The sequence below is a fragment of the Eublepharis macularius genome, chromosome 12 (assembly GCF_028583425.1).
Source record: "Eublepharis macularius isolate TG4126 chromosome 12, MPM_Emac_v1.0, whole genome shotgun sequence".
Classification (NCBI taxonomy): Eukaryota; Metazoa; Chordata; class Lepidosauria; order Squamata; family Eublepharidae; genus Eublepharis; species Eublepharis macularius.
The window spans coordinates 57,167,296-57,192,407 of NC_072801.1; the positions used below are offsets into that span (position 1 = coordinate 57,167,296).

A 25,112-nucleotide genomic window follows, 5' to 3' on the forward strand; every position below is an offset into this window, starting at 1 on the left:
CCACTCGGTGTGGTGCCAAAAAAGGCGGCTGGTGAGTTCCGCCTCATTCATCACTTGTCTTTTCCTAGGGGAGATTCGGTGAATGATGCCATTCCTGAGCATCTGTGTTCGGTGCGTTATACGTCTTTTGACCAGGCGGTCAAGGTCGTGCGCCGTTGTGGTATCGGTGCTGAAATGTCAAAGTGCGACATTAAGTCAGCGTTCCGCCTTCTCCCGGTCCACCCTGAGGACTTTGAGCTCCTTGGCTTTGCTTTTGAGGGCAAGTTTTACATGGACAGGGCCCTCCCCATGGGCTGTTCCATTTCGTGCGCGGCCTTTGAGCGCTTCAGTTCCTTTTTGGAATGGGAGCAGCGGTGCCGCTCGGCCAGCTCTGATACCTGTCATTATTTGGATGATTTTTTGTTCGTTGGGCCGTGTGGCACTGGGCAGTGTGCCAGGCTGCTTGCCACCTTTATTTCCCTAGCCGACGAGATAGGGGTCCCCTTAGCTCACGAGAAGACTGAGGGTCCCTCCACGGTGTTGACCTTTTTGGGGATTGAGTTGGATACCGTTCAGCAGTCATTACGACTCCCCGGGGACAAGGTCCAGGACCTTCGCGAGCGGCTTGATGCATTTATGGGGCGGAATAAAGTTTCCCTCCATGAATTGCAGCAGTTGGTGGGGCACTTGAACTTTGCTTGCAAGGCAGTTGCTCCGGGTAGAGCCTTCTTGAGGCGTCTTTGTGATGCCATGGGGTCCCTGAAATTGCCTCATCACCGGCTGCGCCTCAGCCGCGACATGCGGGCGGACCTCCAGGTTTGGAGGGATTTTTTGGGTTCATTTAACGGAGTTACGTTTTGGAGGGAGGATTTGTTGCTCGAGGCCGAGCTTCAGGTCACTTCCGATGCATCTGGTTCCCTGGGGTTTGGGGTCTACTTTAGGGGTCACTGGTGTTCAGCCCATTGGCCGGCTGATTGGTTGGAGCAGGGGTTGTCCCGGGACTTGACGTTCCTGGAATTTTTTCCTTTGCTTGTGGCGGTCTGGCTTTGGGGGGATGAGCTGTCAAACCACACTGTACAGTTCTGGTGTGATAATCAGGCTGTGGTGCATGTTGTTAACTCCTTGACCTCTAAGTCGCCAAGAGTCATGCGGCTGGTGCGGGCTTTTACCCTTAGGTGCCTGCGATTGAATATATTGTTCAGAGCCAGACATGTTCCTGGAATTAATAACGGTGTGGCAGACGCGTTGTCTCGCCAACAGATGGAACGGTTCTGGCTCCTCGCCCCGGAGGCCGATCGTCTGCCAGCACGGATGCCCAGCGAGCTTTGGCATCTTGGAAGGTGGAAGCGAACCGGGCGATCCAGTTGGCCTTAGCTCCTAGTACTCGGAGGGCATATGATCGTGCGGTAGGGCAGTTCTCCGAGTTCAGGGGGACGGTGGGTCTCCGGGATATATGGCCCATTCCTTCGGAGCATCTCATGCACTTTTGTGTGGTTCAGCATGGTCGTGGCTTGTCTGTTAAGTCCATCAGGGGCCAGTTGGCTGCCCTGGCCTTTGTTAGTAAAGCGCGTGGCCTTCCAGAGGCCACGGCGGACTTTAGGATCCGCAAAATGCTCGAGGGTTGGTCGCGGGAAGCTGCGGCTCCTAGGGACCAGAGGCAGCCGATTTCCCCTTCAGTCCTGAAGGGTTTGGGTGCCACATGGGCTGAGGTGTGCTCATCATCTTATGAGCAAAGGCTGTTTCATGCGGCGTCTTTACTGGCCTTTTTTGGGGCATTGAGGGTCAGCGAGCTGGTTGTGCAGTCTCGTGTTGATTCGTCTGGTAGGGCCTTGGCGGCTGGGGACATTAAATTTGTGGGGGATAAGGTATCCGTTAGGATCCGTCGCTCAAAGACTGATCAGAGGCAGCTTGGAACCACTCTGGTTCTTGGTCCTTGTTCGGACGGGGAGCTCTGCCCAGTGCATGCCCTTAAGGATTACGTTGAGCTGTGGGGTGACGCTCCTGGGGCCTTCTTTCGGCACGCTGATGGGGCCCCATTGACCCGTTATCAGTTCTGGGCGGTTACAGAGCGGGCCCTTGGTAAGCTTGGGTTGTCGGGGGTCAAGTTCGGGACCCACTCTTTTCGAATTGGAGCGGCTTCTACTGCCGCTGCGATGGGTTATCCCCAGAGGGCTATTCAGCAGGTAGGCAGGTGGCGGTCTGGCGCGTTTCGCTCGTATATCCGCCCCTTGTCCCATTGTTGACAGCCCTTGCTAACTGTTGTTTTCTTAGGTGCGGCGCCGGGCCCTGTGAAGCGCAGAATCATAATTTGCGGGCACAGCATGGTGTTCTGGGCTGCCCACCAGGCCAGACGGACTTCCATCGGATCCCAGCTCGGGCTGAGTGCTGTTGCCACGGTCGAGTGGCTTGGAAGGCGTGGCCTTCGGTGGCCGGCCTTGTTACCACTCTTGTTCAGGGGGCGGACGGGTCCACCCCCACACATCTTGGTTATACACTTGGGCGGGAATGACCTTGGCCTTGTGCAAGGTAAGGCCCTTTCTTTGCAGGCAGCTGTGGACCTGCGCGAGATAAGCCGCCGGTGGCCTGGTGTGCTCATCTTTTGGTCCGAGATGTTGCAGCGTCGGGTGTGGCGCAACGCACTTGACCCGCGGGCGATAGAGGGAGCGCGGCGCAAGGCAAACCGGGCTATGAAGAAACCTTTAGGGGCAGGCCTGGGGATTTATTTGCCTCACCCGAGGATTAAGGCCGAATTTGCCCATCTCTACCGAGATGATGGTGTCCATTTGTCACCAGAGGGCAACGAGATATTCCTTGATGATCTGCGGCAAGGGCTGAGGTTGGCCCTAAGCCACCTGTGGGGCGTCAGGGCCTAAGCAGAGGCTTGGCCCAGGCGGTGGCAGGAGATTTCTGGGGAATAGGGAGCGGGCCGGTGAGCACCCACTGGCATTTCCCCCAGATGTGGGGGAACAGGGTCTGCCATCAGTGCGGTATGCTTGTGACGGCTACCACAGCACAGGCAGACGCCTGCGGGGATCCCCAGGTACAAGTCCTTCCCTCATGCTGTACGGCTGGGGCGTTTGGAGCTTGGTGGGGGGATCCGTTAGCCTGGCTGGCCGGGTGGCAGCTATCCAATGGATGGCCTATACCCGGGGCTTTGGGGCTTGCCCAGACAGGCCAAGGCGGTGGTCAGGTGTGACCCCGTGGCTTGGCCTGTACCGCATAGTTGGCCCTTGCCGTAGTTATGCAGTATATTGTTGTTATATTAATAAACGGCCATTTATCTCCAAGCCTGTGTCTGTCTCTTTTTCCGGCTAAGTCAGCAAATTGGCACACCCGGCTGCAGCAACGCTGCATAAGCCGGGGGCCATGTGTTGCTGGCTTGCCCGGAAGGAGACAGCCCCTTCCCGGGCATACGGGCATTTGGCTGGGGGGGCGGAGCTTGCGCCTTAGTAGGCTGCTCCGTTCTCCCGGCCTCTCAGTCTGCCTTTTAGCTCGGCCCACCCACCCGCCCTGTCATAGTGCAGGATTAGCCGGCTGCTGTTCCCAGAGCCAGGTAGGAATTTTTTGCTCCTGTTCCTGATTGGCTGTTGGATTGGGAGTTTTTTCGCCTACCTTGCACTGTGGCAGAGGTTGAGGGTTTTGGCCTGGGTGGCGCCGTTTCGGTCCCCTTGGCAGGAGATTTCTGGGGAATAGGGAGCGGGCCGGTGAGCACCCACTGGCATTTCCCCCAGATGTGGGGGAACAGGGTCTGCCATCAGTGCGGTATGCTTGTGACGGCTACCACAGCACAGGCAGACGCCTGCGGGGATCCCCAGGTACAAGTCCTTCCCTCATGCTGTACGGCTGGGGCGTTTGGAGATTGGTGGGGGGATCCGTTAGCCTGGCTGGCCGGGTGGCAGCTATCCAATGGATGGCCTATACCCGGGGCTTTGGGGCTCGCCCAGACAGGCCAAGGCGGTGGTCAGGTGTGACCCCGTGGCTTGGCCTGTACCGCATAGTTGGCCCTTGCCGTAGTTATGCAGTATATTGTTGTTATATTAATAAACGGCCATTTATCTCCAAGCCTGTGTCTGTCTCTTTTTCCGGCTAAGTCAGCAAATCCTACTTTGTTGCTACTATTGCAACATCTAGTTGGCACCCGTCTCAGTTGTTTAAAGTACCTTGCCACCTGTTGACTTCAAGGACTGAGCTTTTAAACTTGCAGGAACTGGCAATTAGCTCTGAAGCTTTTGCAAAGCTCTTTGCTGAGAAAATCTCTCAAATGATCTGATTTGGATGCTTTTTATGATTAGAGATGGGCACAAACAGCAATACCAATTAAAAAAACCTACCAACAGCCCAATCAGCTGTTCACAAACAAGCTGTTCATGGGGCCTCATTCTAAACGAACAGGTGGTCATTGCAAGCATCGTTCATTGCTGTTCATCAAGCCAGACAGTCTGGCACCTGCAATCAATTCCCTTGGCAACCAGAGGCAGGGACTGCCTGAACTCTGTCTGAACTCCTGCTGTTGCCCTGGAAACCCAAATCTAAGCCCAATTTAGCTTAATAGGCAGATCTTCCTTTCAAGTGTGGAGCTCCAAATTTGTTACAAGGAAGCAAAGAGCAGGGTAGAGGGGGGGATCCAAGCTCTGGCTTTGCAGACAGTGGAGAGGGAAAGACAGTTGCTGTTGGCATTTTGAGAGAGAGACAGGGAGAGTGCATTGGAGCTTGAATTTTCTTTGTGGGTGGTGGGATAGGGATCTACCTCTTCAAGTTCCAGGGCTGCTGCCAGGCTCTGAGCAAGCTATTATTTATTACTGGTACCTTTCCTGCTGCCTGCTCAGGTAAGGTTTCTGGGAGTGGTGTGGTAGGGATCTACCCCTTCAAGTTCCAGGGCTGCTGCCAGGCTCTGAGGCAAAGCTATTATTTATAGCTTGGCCCCCGAGCCTGCTCAGGTAGGGTTTCTGGGAGTGGTGTGGTAGGGATCTTGATGGATGGAGGAGAACCTGCTGGCCTCACGAACAATGAACAACAAACATGTTCATGAACAGGTCATGTTCATTAATGTTCATTGTTTGTGGATAGCAACAAACAGCGAACACCATGTTTGAGGTTTTTTCTGTTCATGCCCACGTCTAGTTATAATACAGCTGAGAAACTAGAAACCTCCAACACACCATCTGGCCCATTTATGAACCACTTTGATCTGCTCACTGTGATAGATGATGGCAGGATCCTGGGATCTATGAAGGCCACAACTTGTGTGTTAGACCCTAGCCAGTCCTGGATACTTAAAGTGTTGTAAAGATCATATAATTTCCCTATGTCCATTAAAAATTAATCACTGACTCAGGACTCCTTTCCAGTCATCCGTCCATTATTTAAAAAAAAATAGAGAAGAATGACATGGCTCATTATCACCCCGTATCTAATTTATCTTTCTTGAGCAAGATGATAGAAAAAGAGACTTCTTTCAGGTTGGGCTACAGGACAACAAAGGCATTAGTGGCCCTAGTGGATGACCAGTCAAAGCATTTGGAGGCTGAAGGAGGGATTAAGGGGTGCGCTTTTGATTGGGTTAAATTGTTCCTTGATACAGGATTCAGAAGGTTGCTATTGGAGACAAGTTTTCTAGAGCATGGAACCTGCCTTGGGGGGTCCTACAAGGCTCAGTCTTGTCCCCCATGCAATTCAATTTCTATGTAAAACCCTTAGGAGAAATCATTCATGGATTTAGAATAGGGAGTCTTCAATATTCTGATGTCATCTAGCTCTATATTTTTTTCCAAATCACCTGATGATGTGATAGAGACTCTGAACCAATGTCTGACTGACTGCTATAGTTAAAAATCTAAGGGTAAACAAGCTGAAACTGAAACATGACAAGATGGAAGTAAACAGTGGTTTGGAAGGCCAAGAGTCTGAAAACTCTCCCCATTTTTGATGGGGTCCAACTGATTCTCTTGACTTAGTTGAGATCCCAGGAGTGATAACTGATCCAGCTTTATTGCTGGAGAAGCAACCTGACTCAGTGGCAAAAAAGGCATTCTGCCAACTCCACATAGGACCCCCCTCTGCTGACCTGGCCATGTGGATCTATGTTGTGGTTATTATGAGGGTAACGTATTGTAATGCACTGTATATGAATCTGCCATTAAATGTAACTAAGAAACTTCAGTTGGTACAGAACACCGTAGCCCAGCTACTAGAGGGAGCTAAGCAGAATCTGCATATCACTCTAGGTTTGCCAGGTCCTCCTGTCCTCCCGTCGGAAGGTGGAGGCCCTGGCACCTACCTGGTCTGTTGTCAGTCATGCATGGACAAAGTGTGTGCTCCTGGGCCTGTGCAATGATGTCACTTCCGGGGAGTAACATCATCGTGCAGGCCACGGCCACCCCCAGGAGTGCTCCAGCACTCCATGGGAGCGCAATTTGGGGATCGGAATGGGCTGCTGCTGAGCATGGGAGCACTCCACAGTGGCCTAATCCAGACCGATTTGGGCCCAATCTGGGCCAATTCAGGCCTGGATAGGGCCCACAGGAGCGCGCCATGCCACCTGGGACCATACCCCCGGGATGCTCAGGCCTCCCCTGCTGGCTAGGTGGGTGGGGGTGGAGGGTGGGAGCAGGGGATTCCCCTGCCCCCAGTGGGGGAATGGCAACTCTGCCTCACTCCCTTTCTGAGATGCTTCATTGGTTACCAACAGTTATCAGGTTCAGTTCAAGGTGTTGTGGAACATCCCCACTGACCTATGAACCCCATTCCATTTCAGCCCTCCAGCAAGGAGTGTGCGCAACTCAACAGGGAGGTCTCCAGTGCAGGGGTTACAATCCTCCAAAATTCCTCCCAATTTGGGGGGAGGGGTAGAGATGAGAAAGTGCTTCCGATGAAAACAAATGGTTCTCTTCCCCATAGAAGAAAATCAGCCATTCTTTCTGCTGTTTTAAAAGAGTTTAGCACCTTTTTTTCTCCTCATTCTGCCCAACTTTGTATTCCACTTTCCAAAGTAATTATCTAAGTATATATTTATTTACAGTCATTTGACCAATCATGTAACATGGTTGCACTAAAAAGAGAATTCAAAGCATAGAATAGAACAAATAAAACAATTAGAATTAAGATCTAGTTGCAGTACAATAAAATTTCCAAGACCTGAATATCACCAACCAGTATCTGGCTACTTGATAGGTAATCTCTTCCCCCTTGATAGAACAGATAGTTTTCCTGACCAGCAGAGGGAGCTGGAACAGACTGTATAAGGAACTGAAAAAGCAGTTTCAACATGGGTTGGAGAACTAAGGGAGAAGTTATAGTTGTTGCCAGTTTATTGTATGGTTGCTTGCAACAAAGCCCAAGTCAATGAAACTAGGCCTCTGTTTTCTTTGAATGATCCATTAAAACATGATATTAGAAGTAAAAATACTTCACTGAAAACAAAGAAATAAACTGCTTTCAAAAGAGGTACAAACCATTCAGAAGAATGAGCAGATACTTTAGCCATGACAAATAGTTGGCAGATCCCCAGTGGCAACCAGTAGGGGGTGGAGGGGACTTACGTGGTCATAGGGGGCTCACAGATGATGTTATCACAACACACTGACATCATTCCCATGCACCCACAATTGGCATGGGTGGGTCACTGGGGGTGATGTAGCACTGCAGACTACATTCCATTAACTAAATTCCATTGACTACTTTCTGAGTAGATCTGCTTCGGATTGCTCTCAATATCATGTATTCCTTCCCACCTAAAAATTCATATACTTATTTACTCAGTCTCTGTCCAAAACTTACTTTGCCTTTTCTGGTGTTAAATATTTTCCCCTTTACCAAATCACCCATTGAACAGTTTAGAAGAAAGAACAATCAGCCTGAATAGATGCAAAATAATTAAAATAATTTAATGTTAAGTTACAAAAAAAAATTAATACAGTTAATAAGATTGTAGGAACACTCCCAACCCACACCTGTAACCCAGCACCACACTGGACAAGGTGCCCAAAGAACATTGTATAATAACTTCAAACACGCACACACATCAGTTTTGACATTGAGCTGTTAAAAAAAGAGTTTGTAGCCTTTACAGCTTTTTGGTTACTAGCCTTTGTGACTGTGATTATAGGTCTAAAATGATATTGTTTCAGTGATACACCAGAAGGCAGAGTTAATTGGACATTTCACGGACAGGTTATTTCTCTCCCTGAAGTAGCAGAATGTATGCAGCTTGTTTCATTTTAAATAATGTGTACAGATTAGGAATACACACTGAGAAAATTTTTGTTACTTTTTCTGATCTGGACTTGGGAGAGGGGAAAGATTTTACCATTATTACTTATTTCGGATAGGATATTACCAGTTTGAGAGTCAATTCCACGTTTTTCTTTTTCCTTCAGGACTATTATTTTCAATAGGAAATCTATTCAAGGGTCTGGGGCAGCTGTTTATAAAGATAATGTGAATCCAAAGAGGGGGGTGGTCTCAGAAGCAATGAAAACCAAAAAAATCACAGGGACCACAATCCAACAACGAAGTTTTATGTTGAGAAGTACAGAACTAAATTTCACACCGCACAGTGAAGAATAAATCAATTTGGCCAGTGAGTCAAAAAATTTTTTACTGTAAACTCCCGGCTGGAGGTGGCAACGGGCTTGCCAGCTTCAAAATATCCCATTTCGCACCCGTGTGCTTCTTCTAAAGCCACTATATTGAGATTAAAGTCATCCACAATTTTCAAGTCACATTTAGTATGGTCTGTCTCCAAAGTATTTTTTCACTTGGTATTTTTTCACAAATTGATTTATTCTTCACTGTGCGGTGTGAAATTTAGTTCTGTACTTCTGAACATAAAACTTCATTGTTGGATTGTGGTCCCTGTGATTTTTTTGGTTTTCGTTTATAAAGATAATGGCATCAAAGCTGCACAAAATACAGTCTGACCTCTAATCTAAGGACCTCCTAAATTTTAAACAGATTGAATAAAGGGGATTGATTTTAAGACCTCCAAAGTAGGTCCCTCTCTGCGTAGCTGCACTTGTCTCTACTAATTTCTAAAACAGTAGCAGCCTAGCAGGAGAACTCCAGACCGGGCATCAGCATACCCCCCTCCCCCCACCGCAATCTGCACTCATTTCATTGTCCTACTCTTTGACTGACTGACAATAAGAATCTTTTACCTTGCCGCTGAAAACCATCTATTTGCCATCCCTCCTTGGTTTTTTATGCACTTTCTATTGTCACATCTTTTCTTTTTAAATAAAATTTCCATACAAAAAAAAAGAGATTGGCAGTTTTTCCATTATTCCCCATGGGACTTTGGGGGGGGGGGTAGGGGCTGGAGTTGTTTTTCAACTAAATATCACCAAAATTTCAACAGAATGTCTTCTGCATGTCTTTCCAAAAACCTTCAGGTTTCAAGCAAACTGGATAGAGTTTGAATTTTAAAGGCCCTGAACAAGCCCAGGCTTTTGACTTCCAGAGGGAAAGAAAACTTTCTCTCCATCCACAAAGGACTGAGAAGAAAAATGACAGCTCTCTGCAGCTTGGGATTGGCTGGGAGAGTTCTGTGTTTCTCCCTTGCGAGGGTCTGATTGGAAAGGAGAGATATCATTGTCCAGGAAATCAGTAGATTGGCTGGGGGTGCCTTGCACCTTTCTTGCAAGGGTCTGATTGGAAGAGATGCTATTTTCAGGAAATACAATCCAAGAAAAACATGTGCTTGTGCTGTATGGCTGGTAATAAGCATCAGGACTTGAAAAAGAACCCCAAAATTGTTTTCAGGGTGGTGCTTTCCTTATTCCAAGCATCTTGGATTTGTGTTACCATTCTGAAGAATCAGTGTAATGATTTAAAACAGAAATTTCCATGTATATCTTCAGGTCAGGAGTTTGGTTTTACACATCCCTAGTTCAGATCAGAGCATTCAGCAGTAGCATTATGTATTGGGCAGAAGGGAATACACTGGCAAATACCTTGTCTTGTTGGACACTGCTATGGGTTGGATCCAGCCAACATTCACTCAATCTTGCCCAATTAACTTCCTGTATTATAGTCCCCATCCCACACAGCTTTTGTCCGTGCAGGTCCCATGGACCCTCCCCCCCCCCTCCAATGCTTCTGATGGATGGGAGCATCACAACCTGGGAGAGGCCATTAACAATGCTTTCCCATTCAGCTTTGGTGGAAACCATTCTCAATGGAGCCAATATGAACCATCTGTCATGTTAATAAAGCAGCCTAATGAAAAATAGGAACAGCAGGAACCAAGGAAAATTTGTTTGGGTGATCCCAGTCCCCTGGTTTAGAGCCAGTTCTTGGTCATGATGTAAGATCCACTCAAGGTGAGCAGTGACACGAGTGTAGACACCAGGGCGCCTAGGGGCAGCACAACCAGCCCCCCAGCTCACTACACCAGCCACAAACCAGACCCCATCCCAAGGGCAAAGAAGCGGTCCTCCAGAGTCTCCCTGTGAAGGAAAAGAAATAAAATATTATGTTCTGGCCCACTCCCCCCTTCCTATCACACTTTTAAATAATAGCATCTGTATCCAGACAATAGGTTGGATCTTACCAGCTTTTCCGCTTGCAAACTAGGATGATGGGGCAGCACACCAAAAAGGCAAAGCTGAGGATTCTAGGACCCACATGGGCAAAAGCCACACAGGAGAAAAGCTACAGTAAGCAAGAGGATTTGACAAAATTGTGTGGTAAAGCTAGTAGGAACCCACCCAATGTGTTACGACCAAAAGTGCCTGTACACATGCCAAGGAATCCTCTGTTCACCAAAGGAATCTTCCAACCACAGACTAGAATATCTTCCATCCATTCTGGTGTGTTAGTATAATGAAAAATGAGGAAGACAGTATTAAAGAAGGCTTTTCCTTCTAAGGTTACCTGTGAGTAATGTATCCAGGCTTATGGCAGCCAATCTCCTGCCAATTCCCTATTGCATGCATGCTGTTGTATTGGGCATTGATGAGAGAAATAGGCGGAAGGGCAGGAAAATGCCTGGTGCACCAGGGGCACTTCCGAGAGTTTCACCCAATATGGTCACATCACTTCCAGATGTGATGACATAACATTAGCAGAAGGCCATTTTTCCTTCCAATTTTGCTCCTGCAGCTCCACCAAGCAGCAGCAGGAGTGGAGCAGGGCCCAGAATGAGACCTGGCCACACTCATGTATTTCCCTAGGTGGAAAATAGAGGCCAGTCCTATGAAAATGTTCATTCTTGGTGGAAATTATACTCAACTGGTATTTATTCAAGGTGCTACTCACACCTGAAACCATGCATGTTTTAGTGTGCCTGTATATGCTCCTCTGGACACAGGGCTAATAGTCGGAGAGAAGGCCATTTGGCCTGGGCCTCAAGTTCAATGTTTTTATACTAGGGGCTATGCCCTGCTTGCTTCACTCGCCAATGCTATAGCTTGCTGTGCATCCGATATTTAATGGTGAATGAGCAGTTCTGCCTCCTGCTCCTGAAAGAGTAGCCGCAAAAATGGAGGAAGCAACAGCAAGAGCATTGACCTTTCGTTGGTGATCTGTTGGCCAAATTAGATTTATAACAAATGTTACACCCCACCCAAAGTGGCTTATATCGTTCTCCTGTCCTCCATTTCATCCTCACAACAAACTTGTAAAGTAGGTCTTTCTTCAGAGGATATAGGGGGCCAAAAGTCAGCCAGCAGCCTTCTGTGGCAGAGTGGAGATTTGAACCTGCATCTCTTTGATCCTTGTCCAACATTCTAACCACTAAACCACACAGACTGATATGTCAGTGACGTTGTTACGCCCCTTTTGTTTTGTGACAGAGGTGATATTTTCTACCCTCCCTGCCTGTGCTGCCTGCTGTTCCTGACTTGTTGTGCATAAACCATTCCTTCCACTGCAAATACCAGAAGGATGTTTGGAAGCTTATCTGTGCCAAGAGAGTCCAATTCCATTTTGGGCACTGCAAGTTCCATCATCATCTTTAAGCTGGTGTCCCATTTTGATACCCCTAGCTGTATTTTCTGATGTGCTGTACCTTAGTTTCCATTGCAAATAGTGGGGAGGAGGGCTTCTGCTTACGGCCCAGGCATGATTGTTCGGGTTCCTTCCATTGTTGTCAATGCAATTCCCATAATCATACTGAAGCTAGTGACCCATTTGGAGGCTCAGAGCTTTATTTTCAGATGAGTTATGTTTACCACAGACAACGGTTGCTTCCATTGCATATAGAAGGTGGGTGGGGCTTTCTGGAGATTACGTGGGCCAGAATGTCCAAGTTGCCAACCTCCAGGTGCTGGAAAGAGATCTCTCAAAATCACAACTGATCTCCAAGCCACAGAGATCAGTTCCCCTGGAGAAAATGTTTTGGAAGATGGACTCTATGGTATTATATACTGCTGAGATCCTTCACTTCCTCAAACTCTACCCTCACCAGTCTCCACTCCCAAAATCGCCAGGAATTTCCCAAGACGGAGTTGCCAGTCCTATTTTCTGAGGAGTTATGTATGCCACAGACAGATGGAGACAGACAGAACCTTTTAATATTATAGATTTTTTAAAATTATATTATAGATTTTGTTTTTACGTGTTGTCATTTTAAAAAAATATGGCTAGGGACTTCCAAAGCTGGAAGTGGCCTGGGCTTCCCTGGGCCTCGGAGAGGGCCTGTGTGGGAAATGACACTTAGAACATGAGGGGGTTGGGGGTGATGCCAGGGAGTGTGGTTCTGATACTTTTTCTCCTGGCTGTATTATGTTCTCTCTCTCCCTCACCTAGAGTTGCCAGGCCCCTATACCCTCCCAATGACATCATCATGCTGGCCACGGGCATGATCCCGTGCTTTTCATGAGCAAATTCAGCCCATTGGGAGCCACAATTGGCCCCAGCAAAGTGCCATAATGCCCTGCTGGGAGCGTGTCTTCTATCACACTTGATAGCCACCAAATCAGAATGAAGGTACTGTGAGGAATATGTACTGCTTTGAAGATCATGGTTTGAATATCAAAGGCTGGGCTCACCAAGAACATGAAGCACCACTCAGGTGGGCTCCCTTTGTTTTCTCCATGGAAGACAGTGGTTTCTGTTCATTCCCATGTGGAAAAGTAACGCTTGGGTCCAACCAGCTTTTTCTGCTTGTAAATGAAGGGAGGGGTCCCTTCTGACCACCCAATAGGCTATGCTGGAGATCAGGGTACCTGCATGGACCAAAGCCATGTGGAACATGGGCTGCATAAGCAGGAGAATTGGGTGAGATGGAGTAAATAATCTGGTACTTGGGGATATAGCTGTGGTGGGAGTAACAAATCCCCAAACCCTGACTCTAGATGGCCTGATTCCATGAGGAGAGAGGGTGGGGTGCAAATGTCTCTATGCACAGCTTATTCCAAAGATCCTTGGAGTATGTATTCCTCCTTCTACCACAAGACACACCCACAAGTCATTTTGCTTGGAAGGAAACATACTTGAAATGACGGAACATAGGTGTTGAGCAAGAGGTAGCGTCATGCCATTGGAAACCGAAAGCACTGCAGAAAACACAATTTGTCTACATGTATTTGTTTTGGGGGTGGGTCTTTTTTCTTCTGTTTTGTTTGTCTTAGGTCCAAGCTACAAGTGACGAATGACACTTGAATGGCAAGTGTATTTCTCCCTGTTCACGTGCCCTCCACTCAATCCACTTGCTGTTCAAGTGTCATTCGTCACTTGTAGCTTGGCCCTTAGATACACATGATGCAGAACACAGTACTTAGTAACAATCTGCAGGGGTAGTAAGAGGCTAAACATCTACCATAGGCAAGAGGTGGTAAAGTTCAGACCGAGGGAGGGAGGTGATCTTTCCCTCCTACACCATTCTCCTCATACAAATAATTTCCCTGCCAGAGCTGCCATTTGCTCTGTAAAGGTTAAAAAGACAGGTAACTATGGTTGCCTATATCTTACCTCAGGCAGGGCAAATAGAAGCTTTTGACTGGACTGACAGAGACTAGGGTAATGGCACAATGATATCACAAACTGATAAATTTTTTGCTGTGCAGAGCCAGTCTTACTTCTACACCCACCTCCTCACCTGTATCAAGGAGATACAGCGACTAATCCTCCTTGCTCACTCTCTCGCTGCCATGGTGACATCTTTTCTAGTCAAACCTGCAAGTGACAAGACTGGATGCCCTAGGATTTTCGAAGATGCTGTGGTTTTACCATAGAGTTTTGAAAACTCTAGAGCACATATGATATCACATCCAGATTTTACAGGATGTGACATCAGTGCAGCACCATCTCACAGGCATGCAAGGACCCACCCCTTTTTGGTTTCCAGGATTTGCTGAATGAAGCCTGGCAATAGGTTTGACAGGTCTCCTGGAGCTCAAACTGGGGGACAGGGGGGGTTGGGTGGAGCATGCACATCATGAGTAATTATGTGTGCTCCAGAGCAATTCCCAGTTGCACCCAGAACGACTTCATGTGCTCTGGAGTGCACTCTTGGGGCCATTCCCCATGCTTTTCCACACCACCACCAGGCAGGTGAAGGGGGGAGGCTGGGAGAAGAGGATCCCTCACCCCCACCAGGGGACTGGTAACCCTATCTGACAACCTTAGGACAAGGAGGAGCTCTACAATATCGGGTTCTGTTTTGTCATACGTTTTAAATATTTTGCTGCTGTTATTGTCCCTAAAAGCCCATGTGTTAAACAGATTTCCCTGAATAAAAGAAATAATATTGGGTCGTGGAATGCCTAGGCTATATAAATTATATAAATAAATAAATAAAACCTCCCACCTTCTATTTTGATCCTTAGTCAAATGACCCCTCACTTATCTTTTAGTCTGGCTCACTTACTGTATCTCGGACATGATGATAGAGCGATGGACTGCTGCCTTAAAACAGTGTATGTGTTATTTCAAACCAAGTGCTGTAAACCTGGTATCATTCAGCAGTGCTGGCATGAAGTATTACTGCGAACAATCAAAAAGTCAAAACATGAGTGGTCTTCTAGCTGGACACCAGTTTGCAGATGATGGATTTCCTTTCCCTTGAAACTCTATGGGCTGGTTCATATATACATGTGTACCGCTCATCCTTTGAGTATTTAACACCTAACAGTTAGCAGCAGCATGGATGAGCTGGATCCCTTGATAAGCATTGTGTTTGTGATAGTGAAAGTCGGGATGTTTAATCTGCCATGGCTCTGTTCACACACAAGTCACTGAGTGGTGCCGTATCACAAACATACATGGGTGTTCCAGTTCTAAATATCTCTGATTAGGGGCAGAGTTCATATTGACTCATAATAACATAATAATAATAATAACATTCAATTTATATACCGCCCTTCAGGGCAACTTAACACCCACTCAGAGCGGTTTACAAAGTATGTTATTATTATCCCCACAACAAACACCCTGTGAGGTGGGTGAGGCTGAGAAAGCTCCAGGAAGTTGTGACTGACCCAAGATCACCTAGCTGGCTACAAGTGGAGGAGTGGAGAATCAAACCCAGTTCTCCAGATTAGAGTCCCGGCACCCTTAACCACTCCACCAAACTCAAATTGTGTCATTCCTAGTGGGGCATTTGAATGTTTCTTTTACCTGACAGGAATCCTTCTGCCCTTCCATGTATCCTGCGCACATCATGTCATTCTTGATTATAGGGCGTGTCCCCTGAAGGTAGCTGTAAAGGTCCTCGCATGTGTTGGTATCTATAAGTGGAAGCAGCACTTCCTGTAGAAGCTCTGGAGGTGGTAGTGGGACTGAGAGAGAGAGAATTGGATAGAATCTTATTCCAGTCTCCCAAATCCAGGTAGCCTAATTTGCACGTTATGCAAATAGTATGCAAATTATGCCGCATAAGTGCAATTATCGTGACATTGTCTGCAAGCTGGTATTTTATGCTATATTATTTGCTCTCCATTTTTTCCTTCTAAGCCATTCTAATCTATCAAAAGAGCAGGGCAGAACTCAAAAGCAAGCAAGTGGAGACTTGTAGCAAAATGGCACAAATTGTTCTTGGGTGGCCCAAAAATGATTGTAAAGATGAGAACAGTCCCATCTTTGCAGCCATCCTTGGTGAAGCTAAAACACCCTGTTTCAACTTGTCCAGAAATTCTTAAGGCTGTGTGGGCATGGCTGCAGGGACAGTCCCAGCATTCACCAGCAAAAGTGGCAGCAAAAGTTGAAGTCACAAGGGGGAGAATCTCATTCCATCTCCCAATGGCCCCCACTTGACTTTCTTCTGCTCTATATCCAGGCGAGGGAAAATTCTATTCCCTCTGTCCGTTGGCCTTCTCTCCCCTCTCAATTCTTCCCTCTTATTATGCTCTTTCCTCCTTCTACAGTTTTTTCTGCAGATGTTTAGTAAAAATATTTCTTCTATCCCTATAACAACAACAACAACAACAACAACAACATTCAATTTATATACCGCCCTTCAGGACAACTTAATGCCCACTCAGAGCGGTTTACATTATTATCCCCACAACAAAATACCCTATGAGGTGGGTGGAGCTGAGAGAACTGTGACTAGCCCAAGGTCACCCAGCTGGCTTCAAGCACAGGAGTGGGGAATCAAACCCAGTTCTCCAGAATAGAGTCCCGCGCTCTTAACCACTACACCAAACTGGCTCTCATATAGCCCCATTGTGTAGATTTTTTGATTTGCACCCTGGGTCCAAGTCTGAAATTAGATCTATGATAAAGAAATCGATTACATATTTGCTTTGTGTCTTCTCCTGGCAGCTACCACAGTTGGAGGAGGATCAGAGGAGAAGTCACAGGCACTGGCCACTACATGCCTGTGACATTCATACAAGCACATTCTATATATCATCAAGGTACCCACTAAAGCAGTTTCTAGAAGGAAATTTTTGCATATTGCAATTTGATTGCTAGGGAAATTCCAGATACAAAAACATTTTATTGTGCAAAGAGGTCTGGATCACCTATACCCTACGCATGAAAAATGCACTTTTATTTCTTTTCCTATAAAGGGAATAAAATATTGTTTTGGATGAAGACAAGGTATGAAGAGATCACCGTAGGATGAAGACATGCATAACATTCTTATAGCAGCGAGGCACTCTGAATGTGCTTTTCTCTGTGGTCAAGCCAAGTAATCCATTCCTCAGCTGACCTCCAAATTAACTGGCTCTACAAGTTTGAAGCAAAAGTCAGCTGTGCACAACAATGATTGGCTAGCCCTCATGATATCATTAAGAAACCTCTCTCCATCAATCAATGCAGAAGTTATGTATGTTGAATAGTTTCTTTTTTTTCAAAATGAACATGACAAATAGATAAATAAATTTGAATATGGTGCTTATCCCCCCCCCCCACTTCCCCGCAACTGAAGAGGGACAACCTGCCTGAAACCTGGCAGGAGGGACTAAGCTAAAGCTGTGCTAGAATTTGATTTACAGATGTGCACATCTGTAATCTCAGTTGCAAAGCCATTATGATACTGGGATTGCACAACACCAGAAGATTTTGTAGTCAATACCCCTGTATATTTCACTTCACCTCAGCCTTGAGAGGTTACTGGCTGTTAGCTCAGTCCTAGCAAAACACAGGAATCCTCCAGTTCATTCTCTTACCTCCTTGCCTGATGCTCCCCCAACCTGCAACCCAACAACCCATCCTGGGTGGAAAGACGAAGGAGGGTCCGGGAATACAGGCTGGCTGGATGTGGTTGGTGAATGTGACAGGCTTCTCCAGTTCCAGAAGTGCAATGTCATCGCCTCCCCCAATATTTGAGAAGCCGGAGTGGATGAAGAGTCTCTTCACAGCAACGGACATTGATTCAGGGCCAGGGTTTGAGAGATTGTAGGCCCCCAACACAACGATGTACAGTTCAGGATCAAGGATACCACTGGATAGAAACATTAAGTAATAAGGAATAGAAGGGAAACCTGAGGATGTATTCAAAGCTCTTGGACAACTATCAGCTATGTTAGGACAGGCTTGAGCCTACTCATTAAAATAGGAGAATTTAGAAAACTTTGCTGATTCTTTAGGAATCTGCCCAAAAATAATGAAAATTGATTGCACAGGAAGTGATGTCATCAGGTGATGACACAGTTGTGTTCATGCCTATTTCCCCAGCCTCCTTGTCAGGTTCCTGGCACTGTTGGGCAATCTCCAGACAGCCTGCCTTCTCCTGCCAATCACAAGAGATTACTGGATAGAGGCTACAACTGCTGGGAGATTGCCCATCATTTGGCAGGAACCTGGCAAACCTACTATGGTGAAGGAGGGGACAGAGTGATCTCTGCCTAGGACATTAGAAATCCTTGGGTCACTCGTGGAGGAGCAATGTTGGTTTCTCCCTGATTCTCATAAGAAACTTGTGAGGAAATTTAGGCTGAGAGACTGGCCAGAATGAGGTCCCCCAGTAAGCTTTGCGGCAGAGCAAGAATTTGAACCTAGCACTCTACAGTTTAATGATTTGGCTCAAGAGTAGAGATGGGCACAAACAGCAATACAAACTTTAAAAAGCCACGAACAACCTAAACAGCTGTTTGTGAACAAGCTGTTCCTGAGGCCCCGTTCTAAACAAACAGGTGGTCATTGCAAGCCTCATTCCTTGCTGTTCATCAAGCCAGACAATCTGGCACCTGCAATCAATTCCTTTGGCAACCAGAGGCAGGGACTGCCTGAACTGTCTGAACTCCTGCTGTTGCCCTGGAAACCCCAATCTAAGCCCAATTTAGCTTGATAGGCAGGTCTTCCTTTCAAGTGTGGAGCTGCAAATTTGTTACAAGGAAGAAAAGAGCAGGTGGGGGAGGGGGCTCCCAGGTCTGCTTTTGCACACAGTAAGGGAGAGACAGTTGCTGTTGGCATTTTGAGAGACAGGGAGAGTGCATTGGAGCTTGAATTTTCTTTGTGTGTGGTGGGATAGGGATCTACCTCTTCAAGTTCCAGGGCTGCTTCCAGGCTCTGGGCCAAGCTATTATTTATTACTGGTACCTTTCCTGCTGCCTGCTCAGATAAGGTTTCTGGGAGTGGTGCGGTAGGGATCTACCCCTTCAGGTTCCATGGCTGCTGCCAGGCTCTGGGGCCAAGCTATTATTTATTATTGGTACATTTCCTGCTGCCTGCTCAGGTAGGGTTTCTGGGAGTGGTGTGGTAGGAATCTTGATGGCTGAAGGAGAGCCTGCTAGCCCCACAAACAATGAACAACGAACATGTTCGTGTACAGGTCATGTTCATCAATGTTCGTTGTTCATTGTTCATGGATGGCAATGAACAACGAACACCATGTTCAGTTTTTTTTTCTGTCCAAGCCCATGTCTAGTCAAGAGTAAGCCTGGCAGCCAGAATTCCTGTGAGGAGAATAACGCTTTGTGCATTAGCAGGAAGGCATACTGGTGAAATACATCTGGGTGGAAATGAATTGTCTGGAAAAGTAGACAAGTAGAGGAGGAAGGGAAGCTGAGACCAGAAGATTCTAGGGAGAGCATAGCCTAATGGTTGGAGAAAATGGCAGATAACTGTTGGGTTCTTAGTGATGGGAGGGGGGAAGCTCCCTAGGTTTGCTATGAGAGTTAGTAAGTTAGCTACAGAAAATTAGGAGTATGGACCCTGAGTTCCTTAGGAAGAGAAATGAGTGCCGACTCACCTGCTAAAGCAGTGTGCAGCTGTAAGGACCCAGCTTGAGGAGATGAGCGTTCCCCCACAAAAATGTGAATCGATGAGTTGCAAGCTGGCAATCCATGGCCAGGTACCCACCTCTGCCTCTGAACCACCCACAATTCGGGTGGAGGGCACCAGTCGGCCACAAGCTGGAGGAGAGAGTAAGATGGGCAGGTCACAAGCTGGAAATGGGATCCATGCAGCACAAGTCGTAAGTTTAGGGACCAATTTAGGGGATGATGGTCTCCACAGTGTAAAGGGACAAGCAAGCAACAGAATCAGTACTAAACCAAACCCCATTGCAGGAGGTGTTATTTACCTGGTTCCGACTGGGCCTCTGCAATACCTGCAAAAATAAGGACAAATAAGGACAGAAAATCAGAACCTCTTTCTGGCAAAGACAAGCTTTGACAGCACTGGGTGACCAGATGAAAACAAGGAAACAGTTTTTGGCATTTTAAAGGCTGTGCAAATAGAAAATTTTAAAGGCATTTTAAAGGCTGTGCAAATAGAGAATACAAGCAAATGCAGCTTCTTTGGACCCAACGTTGTTTGGGGTGAGGCAAGGGGCTGCCCCTGAGGAATGCGGACATGTTTTATTTCATTTCTTTTTATCTTCATTTGTTTTTGTCAGCAGTTTCAGTTCTTAGCTTTTTACTGTTGGTTTTGTAGATTAGTTTGCATGGTGTATGTGCATATACAGAACAGATACGTTATTTATACATACAGGCCATTTCCTCGCGGTTTAAAAATAGTGCGAAACTCACAGAAGGCTGCCTGTTTCCTTGCACAATTTTTGACACTGTTTACAAAATGCCACAAATCACGTTTGTGGCATTTTGTAAATGGATGGCATCAAAAATTGCGCAAGAAAGCCAGCAGCCTTCTGTGGGTATTGTGCTATTTTTAGACCATGGGGAAACAACTACAATGAGAGCCAGTTTCGTGTAGCAATTAAGAGCATGGGCCTCTAATCTGGAGAACCAGGTTTGATTCCCCACTCCTCCACTTGGGTGACCTTGGGCTAGTCACAGTTCTCTGGAGCTCTCTCAGCCCCACCCACCTCACAGGGTTTTTTGTTGTGGGGATAATAATGACATACTTTGTAAACTGCTCTGAGTGGGCATTAAGTTGTCCTGAAGGGTGGTATATAAATCAAATGTTGTTGTTGATGATGATGATGCCTTTTAAAGGTGCCACAAAAATAGGGTTGCCAGCCTGTGGATGGCAACCAGTGGGAGACTTACAATGGGAGTAGGGCAGGAGATTCACCTGGAATTGACAAAGGTTTAACCAAATAGCTTTGGGACAAATTCTAGATGATGTCACTTCTGGATCGTACCAGAAGTTATGTCACGGCAGCGGTTCAATGTTGATTGTCCCCCATTTTCCCCAGCCTTTTTTCCCTGCCGCTCAGCTGACTGATGGTGGGTGGAGTCAACAGGGGATGGGAGATCTCCTGCCAGAGCAGGAGACCCAGACTCCCTTCAAAAAACTATTTGTCAGTAATCTTGTCAGTTAGAGCACTCCCTCAGTGGAACAGGCTTCCTTGGGAGGCGGTGGGCCCTCCTTCTTTGGAGGTTTTTAAGCAGAGGCTAGATGGCCATCTGGCAGCATCGCTGATTCTATGAACCATGGCAGATCATGATGAGAGGGAGGGCAGGAAGGGTTACATCAGTGCTCGTGGCCCTTTCTTACCTGCCCAGGGAAATGCCAATTGCCACTTTGGGGTCAGGAAGTAATTTTCTCCAGGCCAGTTTGGCCACTGATTCTGGATGTTTTTTTGCCATCTTCTGGGCATGGAGCAGAGGCCAATGAGAATGTGGGGTGGCGGGGAGCTAGTTGTGAATTTCCTGTATTGTGCAGGGGGTTGGACCAGATGATCATGGAGGTGCCTCCCAACTCTATGATTCTATGATCTTAGGGGTTCTGAACTCATAGGCCAAAAATCTGGAAGGTGGGAATAATGGAAAAATCTGGAAGGTGGGATCTTACTAAGCAATTAGACAGAATGCTACCTCCTAGGGTTACCAGGTCCCCTTAGCCTCCTGGTGGGAGGTGGGGTACCTGGCACTTACCTTATTGCTGTGGCCATAATGCTCCTTGTGCACGTGTCACTCCTGGGAAGTGACATCATCACTAGAGTTACCAGATCCCTTCTCCCTCAGGATGGGAAGCAGAAGGCCTGGCACTTACTTTATTTGATGTGTTCATGTGTGCATGCATAGCATGCATGCACGCCTGGGCTGCGTGATGACATCACTTCCCACAGTGGGCCAATTTAGGCCCCATATGGGCCCAATTCGGTCCATTTGGGGCCCAAATCAGCCCACTGTGGAGCATAGGTGTGCACCATGCTGTCTGGGAGCATGCCCTGGGAGGCGCGTTCCCCCTCCTTTTTCCCCACCGGCTAGTTAAGCAGGACTGGGAGGTGGAGAGTGTAAGTGGGGGACCGGCAACCCTCGTCATCATGCAAGTGTGGGGGCATGTGCACTCTTCACAGTGGGCCAATTTTGGCCTCTAACAGGGCAAAACAGGCTTGTCTGGAGCCAAAATTGACCCTCTGCAATGACGTCTTTCCTGGGAGTGACTTTATCGCACCACCCCAGGAGCATGCACTGGAGGCCCATTCCCATGCCTTCCTCTCCCACCAGCCAGGTAAGTGGAGGTGGGGGATGGAGAGTGAATCAAGGGATCCTCCCACCCTGCAGGATAATGGGATCCCTACTACCTCCTCAGTTTCCTGTATATCGTCTCAAGTAAAAAGTCTAGACTGCCTTAGGGTCAGGTTGTACCAGATCTGTCTCTTCTAATTCCCCTCCTTATTGGTACTCGTGATCCTTGATATTATTTTTTCAGTTGACACACGCACAAGGGACCCCTCCTCCCTCTTCTACCAGTGGAAATGTTAGTAGGATCCTACTTTTAGTTTGTTAACAACAAGTAAGTGTTTAGGGAAGGGGCCTGGATTATCCTTAAGGGGGGCAGGCCCATGTAGCCCCTGCATTGGCTGTGGCCCTGTTTAGTCCCCTTAGGCAAAAAGGAGAAAGAAGTAGGTAAAGGAACAGATGATTCAACAAGTCTTCTCAGCCTTGTATTTGATAGCAGTGCAATAACTATCAGTAAAGGTACAGAGTACAGGAACCACTATCTGCATTTTATTGCAAGCACAAATCAGTTATTGTGGACATACCCTGAAATTCTCCCACATGGCCTATACTGCTCAAGGCAAAGGTATTGCAATGCAGGAGAAAGAAATAGATTTCCTGTCTGGCCACAAGGTCTTTGCAGAGGATTAAAGAACTTGAATAGCATTCTTAACTGTATACTCTCTCTAGCCTCAGTCTAGTGACAGCAGCACAAAGTATCCCCACCACCACCTAAATGGCAAGGGGCAACCAGGGACATCCCTAGTTTTAAAGCAAATAGAGGGGAAGTTATTGGTATTACAGTGAGCAAATGAAATAAGCAAAGGAATGGCATTCAAATCCCTCTCAAATTTTCCCCCAGACTTTCCAAATGCACATTTCACAGTAACCTAGAAAGCACCTATTTCAAATTGATAAGTTTATATGGTCACACAGCAGCCTTTTTTCTAAATACTAACATTTTCAGATCTTACAATGCAAACCTAGGAACACGTTCTTGGGAGTAAGCCCCATTGAGAGTCAGTGTGGAGGAGCAGTTAGAGGGTCAGACTAGGATCTGGGAGACCCAGGTTCAAATCCCCACTCTGCCACGGAACGTCACTGCGTGACTTTGAGCCAGACACACACTCTCAGCCTAACCTACCTCCACAGGGATCTTGTGAGGATAAAATGGAGTAAAGCAGAATGCCGTATGCCACTGTGGGATTCTCACTGCAGGGAAAGGTGTGCTATAAATGAATGAAATAAAATTAACTAAATTTAATACACCTGATTAGGATTCTGAGGAGGTCTGCTTAGGCTTCCTCTCTTAATTTGTGGTTTTAGAAAGCGAATATCGGAAGATACCTAACCTGACACCTTCCGTGTATCCTGCTTCATGTTGCCTGCTTTGACCAGAGTGGATCACCAGCATCTGAGAGAAATCTCTTCCCTATTACCTGAGATCCTTTTTAAAAAATGTAGGTTCCAAGAACTGAACCTGGGACCTTCTGTGTGGAAAGCAACACTGGTTGATAGTTCTTTCCTGTTCCCTAAAGTCACAGGAAAGAAGGACCTCCAAACTCTACTCCCCTTGATTCTGCAAATGGGGAGATGGAAATGTTCTCTTACCAATCTGAATCGTGAGGAGGGTGAGCACCTGGATTCCCAAGCCACTCCACATCTTCTTTTTGTGGACTTCTTTCACCAGCGAATGCCTTCCAGCTGAGGCAGCAGTGGACAGACAGAGTAATATAGCCAGGCGTGAGGAACTGATGCCAAATGCCCTCTTGAGTATATGTACTCTGCCCTCCCTGTCGTGACTCACCTGAATATACCCCAGGAAGTTGCCTGTTGCTATTGACTGGGGAATTATTCTGTTAAACTCTTCCTGGAAATGTAGCTAGAACTCATTAGAGTGGCAGGTTCCTTTCACTCCAGGAAGAAGAGGAGGTCTAGATGTCTGAGGAACAGCTACATTCATCAGAAGAGGGACGGGGCTGTTAAATCAAAGTGGGGGATGGGAGAAAGCCAGAAACCTGAAGTTTCTGAGAGGAAACCAGAGCCAAAGGTTTCCTCCCCATTTCCCTGAACAGTCCAAATTTCTGAGGTAGCACTACTGGTTGCTCTAATACTAGTTGCTCTGAGGTAAGGCAGTAGTCTCAGATGATGGATTGGGAGGGGGGAGCTGACCTCACTATCACCACCTCTCCTTGTCTCTGTGGTTGTCATCAACAGTGTGCTACCCCAACTCACTTCCCACCTACCCCTAGTAGCCAGAGGAGCTAATATTCCTTCCTTCATCACTCCCAAACTCTCATGACCAATGGGGCTTCCAGAAGCCTGTCAATATGGCCCAATGAACATCCACCACTTGCCACTGTGCTTTAAAGAAGACCAGGGAATGAGGAAGGAAGGAGAGTTGGCAACTCCAGCTTCTAGGCAGGGACCGTGAGAGGCACTGGGGTGGCCATGAGAGGAGGGAACAGCTGGTGGGAGATGGCAATGGCAAGGGGTGGGGGTTAAGGACAACATTCTCCAGTTGAGTGCCACTGACTGGTTGTATTTCATTTGGATGAGAGGGCCCTGGCAATTTAAGGAGTAGCATTTCCTTTACTTCTAAGCAGTGCATAAAGTGGAGGCAATCTGGCAGACTTACACGGCAGAAGATTCCCACTGAAAGCAACTTGGATAGCCCCCAGGAGCCCCCCACACACACTTCAGCCATCAGGAACTCCAACTAGAAACTTCTCCTCTTTTTTCTGCCTCTTCCAGAGGGGTTGCTTGGGCCGAATCTAGACATGACACTTTTTAAAAAGTCAGGTCTAGGTTTCCTGAACCTGACTCTCTTCCCTCACAGCCGCACGGCAGCTGCAGGTAATGTTATTGCCAAAATCAGTGGGGGCCCAG

General features: G+C 47.1%; 1 protein-coding gene across 1 annotated transcript; it reads right to left on the bottom strand.

Annotated features, from left to right (window-relative positions):
* Window positions 1-7,912: 7,912 nt before the first annotated feature.
* LOC129338289 (serine protease 27-like) lies at window positions 7,913-23,906 on the bottom strand. Its single transcript, XM_054992378.1, has 6 exons — window positions 23,835-23,906; window positions 19,895-19,921; window positions 19,562-19,724; window positions 17,538-17,812; window positions 15,538-15,698; window positions 7,913-10,424 (listed from the first exon to the last, which is right to left on the bottom strand). Exons 1-6 carry the CDS (start codon window positions 23,884-23,886, stop codon window positions 10,182-10,184), a joined length of 921 nt encoding a protein of 306 aa, XP_054848353.1. The 5' UTR covers window positions 23,887-23,906; the 3' UTR covers window positions 7,913-10,181.
* Between the last annotated feature and the right edge of the window lie 1,206 nt (window positions 23,907-25,112).